At 41.1% G+C, this 10,924-nt stretch overlaps 1 protein-coding gene across 1 annotated transcript in view; it reads left to right on the top strand.

Annotated features, from left to right (window-relative positions):
• Nucleotides 1–7,746: 7,746 nt before the first annotated feature.
• The window catches only part of asip1 (agouti signaling protein 1), an 85,410-nt gene continuing 82,232 nt past the window's right edge, over nt 7,747–10,924 (top strand). The window contains exon 1 of the mRNA XM_043710878.2: nt 7,747–7,876. Coding sequence (XP_043566813.1) covers nt 7,824–7,876 — 53 coding nt within the window. The 5' untranslated portion in view covers nt 7,747–7,823. The remainder of the gene's footprint in view (nt 7,877–10,924) is intronic.

The following is a 10,924-nucleotide window of genomic DNA, read 5'->3' as shown; positions in this document are numbered from 1 at the left end:
TGACAGCAAAGACTTTAAACAACATGTCTCTCTCTTCAGTAATATATGTAATGTCCATACAGTCATTGGGAAATCCCTCTGTTACAGCATTGTGGATGCATCTCCACTCCATGCATTGCAGCTGTTCAGAAAGTGGCTTTCCATCAGATTCTCAAAGATAATTAAAGATGGGAATCAGTTGGGACCAAGTCAATGACAGCTAGCTCCTGTGAAATAATAAATGAATACTTCATTACATGAGTAGGGTATTGCTGATTACACAAAATACAATGACACATCACACTACATAGAGCTGAGATTACAATAAGTTATATATTCCACAACACTCTGTGCAAATACTATTGTAAATTTGAATCTGTCATCCTTTTAGTGGATATAAATACACAAATTGTTAAAGTCCATCATTAAGTAGGTTATAGTAAGGAGTTTAGAAAAATCATAATGCATCAACCAGAATCCACATAGTCTTATGAATAGAAAATTGTGTTGCAATATTTAAAAGTTTATAGTTCTTTGAGAAAATGAGAGCTAGATGGTTAAAGGAAATTTGTAGATGTGCTGAACTTGGATTTCCAAAAGTCATTTCATATAGTGCCACATCACCACTAGCACTAGGAAATAGCATATTAGCAAAGCTAGAGAATTGGTTGGCTGACAGGAAGCAATGAGTAAGCATTAATTGATACTGTTCAAGTTGGCAAGCTATAACTGGTAGAGTGCCACAGGGATCAGTGTTAAGGCCTCACCTACTTACAATCTATGCAAATGATTTGATTTTAAAATAGTTATGGAGAGGGACCAAACCAGTCCACAGATTCAAGTTCTAAACTGGGGCTAGGCCAATTTTGATGGAATTAGACAGGAGCTTGCAGGAGTTGATTGGAGTAGTTTATTTGCTGGCAAAGGGACCTTTGGCAAGTGAGAGGCCTTTAAAAGTTAGATAGCTACAGTTCAAGGTCTATATGTTCATGTGAGGGTAAAAAGCAAGGTTGACAGGAATAAGGAACTTTGGATGATAAGAGATATTGAAGCTTTGATCAGAAAAATGGAGGCATGGCTCAGGGACAGGCAGCTGGGATCAAGGGAATTCCTGCAGATTTACAAGGGATACGGGAATTTATTGGAGAAGGAAATCAGGAGGGTGAAAAGGGGCATGAGATAGCCTTGGCTGAAAAGATTAGAGTGAAGCCAATGAGGTTCTTTAAATACATAAAAGGAAAAAGGAATACCTAGAGAGAAAGAATAGGACCCCTCAAGGATCAAAGCTGACATGTATGGTAGAACTGTAGGAGCTGGGCAAGGTCCTCAATGAATAGTTCTCTTCTGTGTTTACTGTGGAGAAAGATGTGAAGACCTGGGAACTTGGACAGTCCATATCACAATAGAGGACGTGTTGGATGTATTAAAAGGCATGAGGGTGGATACATCTTCTGGTCCTGATCAGATATATCCAAGAATACTACAACAGGCTACAGAAGAAATTGGGGGCCACTGGCTGATATTTTTGCATCATCATTAGCCACGGGTGAGCTCCCAAAAAACTGAAGACTGGAGGGTAGTGAATGGTGAGTCCTTATTCAAGAAGGCCTTACTGAAATCAATATAGACTACCGTCCTGCCCTCGTCAACCTTCCTGGTCACTTCATCAAAGAACTCTAACACTGGCCGATATTTTTGCATCATTGTTGATCACGGGTGAGGTCCTGGAAGATTGGAGGGTAATGAACGTTGGACCTTTATTCAAGAAGGGTTGCAACGAAAAACCTGGGAACTATAGACCAGTAAGCCTAACATCTGTGGTGGGTAAGTTACTTGAGAAGATTCTGAGAGATAAGATATACATGGATTTGGAATTATAAGATTTGTTTAGGAATAGTCAGCATGGCTTTGTGTGTGGGAGATCATGCCTCACACATCTGTTAGAGTTCTTTGATGAAGTGACCAGGAAGGTTGACGGGGGCAGGGCAGTAGATGTAGTCTATATGGATTTCAATAAGGCTTTTGGTACATTTCCACATGGTAGGCTGCTCTGGAAGATTAGATCGCATGCAATCCAGAGGGAGTTGGCAAATTGGAATCGCAATTGACTTGATGTTAGGAAGCAGAGGGAACAGTAGAAGGATGCTTGTCGTTCTGGAGGCCTGTGACTAGTGGAGTGCCTCAATGGTCGGTTCTAGGCCCATTGCTGTTTGTTATCTGTATTAATAATTTGGATGAGAATGTACAAGCATGATTAGTAAATTTGCAGATGACAGTAAAATTTGTGGTATTGTGGACAGTGAGGAAGGTTATTATAAATTGCAGCAGGACCTTGATCACCTGGAGAAGTGGACCGAGAAATGGCAAATGGAGTTTAATATAGATTAGCGTGAGGTGTCGTATTTTGGAAATTCAAATCAAGGTTGGAATTTCATGGTGAATGGTAGGGCCTTAAGGAGTGTAATGGAACAGAGGGACCTTGGAGTTTAGGTACACTGTTCTCTGAAAGTGGAGTCACAGGTAGACAGGGCAGTGAAGAAGGCTTTTGACACACTGGCCTTCATCAGTCAGTGATAGAAGTTGGGAGGTTATGTTGCAGTTATACAGGACGTTGGTGAGGCCGCATTTGGAGTATTGTGCTCAATTTTGGTCACTTTGTTATTGGAAGGATGTTATTAAACTGGAAAGAGTGCAGAAGAAATTTACAAGGATGTTGCCAGGACTCAACGGTCTGAGCAATAGGGAGAGTGATAGAGTCATAGAAATAGACAGCATGGAAACACATCATTCGGTCTAACTTGTCCATGCCAATCAGATATGCTAACCTAATCTAGTCCCACTTGCCAGTCCATATCCCTTTAAACCCTTCCTATTCATATACCCATCCAGATGCCTTCTTTCTGTTGTAACTGTACCAGCCTCCTCCACTTCCTCTGGCAGCTCATTCCATGCATGTACGACCCTCTGCGTGAAAAAGTTTCCCCTTCCTTCCCTTTTAAATTTTTCCCCTCTAACCCAAAACCTTTGCCATCTAGATTAGATTACTTACAGTGTGGAAACAGGCCCTTCGGCCCAACAAGTCCACACCGACCCGTCGAAGCGCAACCCACCCAGGACCCATTCCCCTACATTTACCTCTTCACCTAACACTACGGGCAATTTAGCATGGCCAATTCACCAAACCTGCACAGTTTTGGATTGTGGGAGGAAACCGGAGCAAACCCATGCAGACACGGGGAGAATGTGCAAACTCCACAGAGAGAGTCACCTGAGGCGGGAATTGAACCCAGGTCTCTGGCGCTGTGAGGCAGCAGTGCTAACCACTGTGCCACCCATCTAGTTCAGGACTCCCCCCCCCCCAGGGAAAAGACCTTGTCTATTTACCCTATCCATGCCCCTCATGGTTTTATAAACCTCTATAATGTCACCCCTCAACCTCCTACGCATCAGGAAAAACAGCCCCAGATATTCAGCCTCCTCCTGTAGTTCAAATCCTGGTTGGACAGGCTAGGACAATTTTCGTTAGTGCGTAGGAGACTGAAGGGGGAATCCTGTCGTAGTGTAAGATCATGAAAGGCATGGATAGGGTGAATGCATTCAGTGTTTTTCCAAGGGTTGGGGAAGTGGGGTCTAGAGAGCATCAGTTTAAAGTTAGAGGGAAAAGAATAAAAGGGAGACTGGGGGAAATCTTTTTACAGGGTGGTATGCATACAGAGGGGCAGCACGGTGGCTCAGTGGCTAGCACTGCTGCCTCACAACGCCAGGGACCCGGGTTCAATTCTGGCCTCGGGTGACTGTGTGGAGTTTGCACATTCTCCCCGTGTCTGCGTGGGTTCCCTTCGGGTGCTCTGGTTTCCTCCCACAGTCCAAAGATGTGCAGGTCAGGTGAATTGGCCATGCTAAATTGCCCGTAGTGCAAGGGTATTTAGTCAAGGGTAAATATAGGCTAGGGGAATGGGACTGGATGGGTTGCTCTTTGGAGGTATGGTATGGAATTGTTGGGCTGAAGGGCCTGTTTCCATACTGTAGGGAATCTAATCTAATCATATGGAATGAGCTGCCAGCGGAAGTGGTTGAGGCAGGTACATTAACAACATTCAAAAAACGTTTGGACAATTACATGGATAGGAAAAGATTAGAAGGATATGGGCCAAGTGGAGGGAAACTGGATTAGTATGGATGGACCAGTTTGGGCCAAATGGCCTGACTCTGAGCTGTAGGACTCTATGAAATGAACATATGTATGGTAGCTGGGTTTCCAGATGACACTAAGATGGGTAAGAATGTAAGTTGACTAAAGCAGGTAAAGAGTCTACAAACCAAAGTTGACAGTTCAAGTGAGTGGGAAAAAATTGGCAGATGGACGAGAAATTTGGAAAATATGAACTCACCAATTTGGCAGGAAGAATACAAAAACAATATGCTTTTTAAGTCAAGAGAGATTAGGGCAGTTGTGATGCAGAGCATCTGGATGCCCTAATAGGTAAATAAAAAAAAGATTACGATATAGCTACAAGTTATCAGGAAGACAATGGGATTGGAATGTAAAACGTAGGGAACTTTTACTACTTTGGTGAGGTGACATCTGTGTACAGTTTTGGCCTCCATGTTTTAAAAAGGATACAACTGTCTTAGAAGCAGTTCAGAGATAGTTCAGTTAACTCATTCCTGGAATGACTTGTCCTATGAAGAACATTTGAACAGATGTACCGATAACCATTGGAGTTTTTAAGAATGAGAAGCGATCTTGATGAAACACACAAGACCTTGAAGGAATCGGACATTAGATAATGGGAGAATATTTTCCTTGTGGGAAAGACCAGAATTAGATGTCAGAGTTTAATAATAAAATGTTTCTCTTCTAAAATGGAGATTAGATTTTTTTGTGGGGGTGGGCGAGGGGCTGGGGTGGTGCAGTTGGTGAATGGTCAATAATCTGTAAAATTCCCTTTTGGAGACAATAGACCAGTCTGGAATCATTAAATTTAGTCTGCCATAATCTTATTAAATGGCACATCTGGTTCAAAGGGCCTACTCTTATTCCTAAGTATTGTGTTTCAGTTGTATTCCAGTGAATAAAATAAACATTCCATTATATAATTCAATAAATAGTATATTGAAATAACATAATGACTATTACATTACACTGTGAATTAAATTAGATAAATATCAGCAAAGGCATCAATCTTTGTAAAGTATTGGGCACAGTGGTTAGCACTGCTGCCTCACAGCGCCTGAGACCGGGGTTCAATTCCGGCCTCAGGCGACTGACTGTGTGGAGTTTGCACGTTCTCCCCGTGTCTGTGTGGGTTTCCTCCGGGTGCTCCGATTTCCTCCCACAGTCCAAAAAGATGTGCAGGGTCGGGTGAATTGGCCATGCTAAATTGCCCGTAGTGTTAGGTAAGGGGTAAATGTAGGGGTATGGGTGAGTTGCGCTTCGGCGGGGCGGTGTGGACTTGTTGGGCCGAAGGGCCTGTTTCCACGCTGTAATGTAATCTTATCTAATCTAAAAACTACAAAAAAACTGAGTAAATCTGCTCAATTTCGCATCGTCATGCGTGAGTTAAACGTCCCTTATTTATTATTCCGAGTGTATTAAACATCACTTTAGAGCAAAGGGAATAAGTAAGCAATTGCCATATTCTACATCATAGTTGCAATGAATACTAGACGAATGTGGAGACTAATAGTTCGTTTTATTGCCATTCCCTGTTTTACCAATTTTCCCAATTACACCTAAGAACTTTAATATGTTTCGCTGTTTCATGACAAGTCCACCGTTAAGAAATCACGCATGTAAAGGATTAATAAGCATAATATTCTCTTTTTATTAACCTCTTCTCCTTACAGGGGTAAATGGTATGATTGGTTTTAATTAACGATTGAAATATAAGCTATATGACTCCACTTCCGTGTTCTAAATTTATCGAAAACTGTATCGTGCTTTTTTTTGTTTTAAAATGAATTCTTCGACCTACAAATTTTTAAACAAATGCAAGATCTTTCTCCAAACTTTTAAATATTAACACTCATATTCTTCGTCCCATACTGAGTATTTTCTCTTTCGAAGTAATCGGCTTTAATGCATTTCGAAAAAAATTGCAGTTGAAAATTTCAAAAAGTATGAACTTAACTTCACCCAAGCTTTTTATTTTCGGTTATTTGACGCAAGTGTCCAATCCTTTCTAATTCTCGTCATTGATGGTTGTGAATATCGAATTAGTTTTAAAACGCGGCGAAGTATTCGTTTACAAACGTATGTTTTCTTTAAAAAAAAACATTTTGATAAAGCAAAGCAGGAGAGATGAAAAACAATAACGGATTATTTTATCTTTGAGAGTTGTTTATTAATAGACGATAAAGTGCATGTTCAGAATATTTTAATCTCGTCCAGGAAACTGTTTGGGACTAAATTAACTTAAAACGAATATAAAAATAAAAAACTTAGACAGGACACAGACACGCGTGTGTACACAATCCTGTTCCTTAAATACTGCACGGGAAGTTCACTGGTGAAATTAAATCCATTGAGACTCGACTGAAATCCTGTTTACAGGGTTAGTTAAATATAAATAAAATATCGGCGGAAAGTCTTTCCCAACTTGTGAAAGGATACTTCCCTTAATCAGAAGAGACGCTTGTGATCTGATCGACCTCAATAAAACAGCTGTATGAAAAAAAGAGAAAAATTGGAGATTGATTTAAAGTTACGTTGAATGTTTAAGCCATGATTTTGAAAGGACGTTTATGTTTTAAACGGGCAAAGAGATGACTGCTTCAGTAACTGCTAGGACTCTTCATCACTTAAGTTACAGCTTGTAAAATAAATGAAACACATAAAAGTCATATTTGCAGCCGTTATACTTTTTTAAAGCAGTGTGCGCAAACTTTGACTCAGTTTCTGCTCAGGAAATTACTGAATTTTCTAGATTTTGTTTTCCAATTGAAAATTGCGAAGTCCTGAATTCAAAGCAAATTCTAATCCATCTGTCCAAGTCTGCATTTTGCACTGCACTCAATAAAAATCACGCAGTATTTAACCGTATTTCCCACAGGGATATGTTTATATTTGTGGAATATAGTCGTGGAATCCAACAGACAAATAATCAAAGCAAAGGGACGTTTGTTTAATGCAGCCATCCTTTCTGACATCACGTCAAATGAAAGTATTGATGGTGAGGGTTCGTGGTGCGGGTTCATGGTGCGCGTTCGTGTCCTGGTTGTATACTTTTAATTGCACAGGTCGGAGCGTTGTTGAAAGGTGATGTCAAATGAATCATTGTACTGTAAAGTGGAAGAAAAGAACATCATTAACAGGCCCCGAACGACTGCATGGCTTCTGGACGCTCGTAAAATGAACTCACCGGACGTTTATAAAATCCTGCACAAGTTAACAACCTCCAATGATTTATTTATCCAGGTCAGTTAGAAAGAATATTGGAGATCTCCAATACATCTTCTAACTGAGCAGTCACGAATTGTTAAATGACCACCTCCCTCAATGATTTTTCATGTTTACAAAAGAAACCTAAACATTTTTGAAATTGTTTAAATTTATGCGATTGTGAACTCTAAACACTTAACACTTGCTTTCTTCTGTTTCAGTGAATGATTTATCTTTAAGGAAAAAATACTATCTTTGACTCCCAATCTTTAATTGGCCGGTTCCCAAATGTTTGTCTTTTGTTGACATGTGATACGTCATTTTTCCTCCTCCCTCCCCCAAGACCCCGAGAAAGGGGGTGGGAGAAGGCAGGGAATGAAGGGAAACAACCTCCTACTTCCAGGCTGTTTTCAGAAGGGGAGACTGAGAGAAAAAGAGTGTTTATTTAAGTCGTTCCCAGATGGCTGAACAGTACACTAGCAGAAAGCCTGAGCAGCGAGGCAGTGTCAACCGGTAGGTGAACTTCCCTCACCAGTCTGTGTACAAACGTTTGAACTTGTTTGGACTTTAATTTGCCACTGGGGAGACACCAGAAGTGTGAATTAAATTCGACAAAACATTGTTCTTTAAAACAATGCTTTACAGGAGAAGGGACTGATAGAGTGTATGCACTCTATCAGTATGTGTGTGATCTGGTTCCATGAGTGATTCTAATTCCGATTTTATAAACCTTCTGAAGTTTAAACCCTAATTTGTAGAGGTTTTTCTTTCTGGTGCTCCTTGCACCTTTTGATCTCATGCAAAGTTCTTGAAACGAAAATATTCATTTATAATAACGTTAGGAGGTGGGTGGGGCGAACAGAATGGGGTCCTGATTGACTTTTTCCGCAAATCAGTTCGGACATGAAAGCGTCAAAATCGCACATTCAAAACGCCTTCACCAGGAACTAGTACTGTTGGCAAATGTGATTGAAGTGAAATGATGGCTAGACGCTTATTGTTTTCTTAAACGCGTTCAACCTTGAGTTTTTTTTTCGGAATTTATAGATCAGTTGCTATCTTCAGCTAGTTTAAAAGAAAGTTCTAAGAAAAAGAGTAAGTAGTAGTCGGAAATATACTCCTATATGATTTGGAAATTGTATTTGCGGATGTAGCATTGGATTGATTAGTCCCCCAGTGAAGTGGAAGTGGGAATGCAATGGAAGAAAATTATCCTCTATTCCGGCAAACTGTCTAAAATAGAAAATTCGATACAAATTCGCTTCGTAGCAGAAGAGCTTTCACTTTACCATGTAATCCTGTTGCCCTGTTAATGTACGGTCGTCCTGTTAACATTAATGCATCTTAACCCCGTCCGTATAACTATCCTATATATAGCGTAAACTTTACATTTTGTTTTGGGTAACGATCGACCAGATATCCTTCGTTATAAACCCCGAGACACAATAACGTGCGCAATGCATTAAAATTACCCTTAATGTGGGACATAGCTAAATATTTTGGCAGTAAATACAGTAAGTGAACTTTAAAAATAAGTAGCTATTTCGGAAGGACCATACAGACTGACCTGGAAAACGCCAGTCATAGCCACAGCAGAATTCCAAGCTCGATTGGCCGGTCACTCTAAAAAAGGGCTGGTTCACTCCGCTTTCGATAACACAACTCTTCGCGAAAACCTTAAGGAATACTCGACAAAGTGAATCGTGCGGCCGGGGATGAAGGAATATCCTGGGTCAGCAGTTAAGAACAGCTCTTTGTGCCAACGTTACAGAGGCGAATCTAACTTTAGAGTGAGCGCTTTCCGTCCCTCTTAAACTCTTTGCCTTTATATCAGATGTTTACACAGAGTAAGGTCCGTCTTTTCCTTCTTTGTCACCATTGTCCGTCAGAAGTTAGTAAAATTAGTCGATAACTTGTGTCATAACCAGCGTTTACGCAAACTTTCGGCATCTCAATGCGATATTGAGGAAACTGCAGTATTGTGTTTCATAGACTACAACGTTAAACCGCGACCCCGTATCGCTTGATGATTCAGAGTAGGTAAAATTCAGGGACATATTTTCCTTTTACACGGTTTCGAAGAGCACTTCATTGACGGTTGCTATTTATAGGAATAAATTGTCCACAAAACGTTTGTTGCTTTTTCCTTTATTGTCAACAATCACGGAAAGCTAAACGAAATTAGCAATAAAGTTGAATTTAGACAGCGCCTTTAACAGTTGAGCTCCCCCCGAATGTCTCATGGGAGAGATATTCGAATACAATTTGATACTGAGCCACTTGCAGTATTATTTTCAGAGGTAGGTTGTAAAAAAAAGGAGGTTGAAAGAGAGAAAGGTTTAAGGAGCGGAGTGCGAAGTCTGGGCTCCGCCAACTGAAGGCCAGGCCGTAAATGACAGAGCGATTCAGAGCCAGGGTGTGGGAGAGGCCGAGAATGAGGAGCAGCAAGCCCGGCAGCATCAGGAGATGGAGAAGGCCATGCTTCGGGTGTAATCCTTCTTCAGGACTCAGAATGAGGAGATTGCAGAGCCGGGGGATTGTGAGGGTTACAGTCTGAGGGCAATGGGAGCAGCCTATCTCCACCAGAGATTGCGGCTGAAGTCACTGAGACCCAGTGCTCATACTGCATTATCCCCAGCCGCTGAGACTAGTGAATAATGTGATGGAACTTTGAAGACGGGAACTATACCGGCTACAGGGAAAGGTGTACAATTTAGATGCAATGACAATAAATTCGCACAGACTTCTGACTGAGCGAAGTCACACTGGAAAACAGCCAGACTGATGTTTGGGAACGTGGCTGAGAAATCGAGGGCGGTTCTCGCTGCTTAATGGATATGAAATAATTAGATTCATCCACTTGTCAAACCTGAATGTGAAATTGTATTTTTTTAAATTTAAAAATAATGAAAGACCAACACGATTACATTGTCCCAGCTTCAAATCCTTTACCAGCCTTAGATTGATGAGAGGCGGGATTTTTTTGCTGAATAATAATACCGAGGTAGTTTAGTGTTGAGGGAAATCGACGTTTCGGGCATGAACCCTTCTTCAGGAAAGAAGGGCTCATGCCCGAAACGTCGATTCTCCTGCTCCTTGGATGCTGCCTGACCTGCTGTGCTTTTCCAGCACCACATTTTCAGCTCTGATCTTCAGCATCTGCAGTCCTCACTTTCTCCTGGTTTAGTGTTGAAACATTTCCAGCGTTCAATGCCCCCACATCTCCACCAACCCCAACCAAGGATCAAGTGACCACTGTAGAGACAAAATCGCAGAAAATGCAACTGATTCTCAGCCACGGTGTTCTTTCCGCTATTTCAGGTTGTAGTTGTACTCTTAAGGATAAGGAATTCCCATATTCCCTGGGCTTTTGTCACTGAGGAGCGTGCAGTCAGTGTTATATACAGAGCACTGACCTTGGCGATAGAAATGAATATCTTCAGATAGAATCCCTCTTGCTTTTGTTTTCTTTTTCAACATTTAAGCCATTTAACATTTGAAGAGTTGGAAGAAAATTCAATTGATGACATTGATGGCCGTTATATTGCAGATGGCGCGAAG

This window comes from Chiloscyllium plagiosum, unplaced genomic scaffold (assembly GCF_037043375.1).
Source record: "Chiloscyllium plagiosum isolate Xiang-an unplaced genomic scaffold, Cpla_swu_hap1 HiC_scaffold_15, whole genome shotgun sequence".
NCBI classification, from domain to species: Eukaryota; Metazoa; Chordata; class Chondrichthyes; order Orectolobiformes; family Hemiscylliidae; genus Chiloscyllium; species Chiloscyllium plagiosum.
This window is presented reverse-complemented; position numbering and strand designations above follow the sequence as displayed.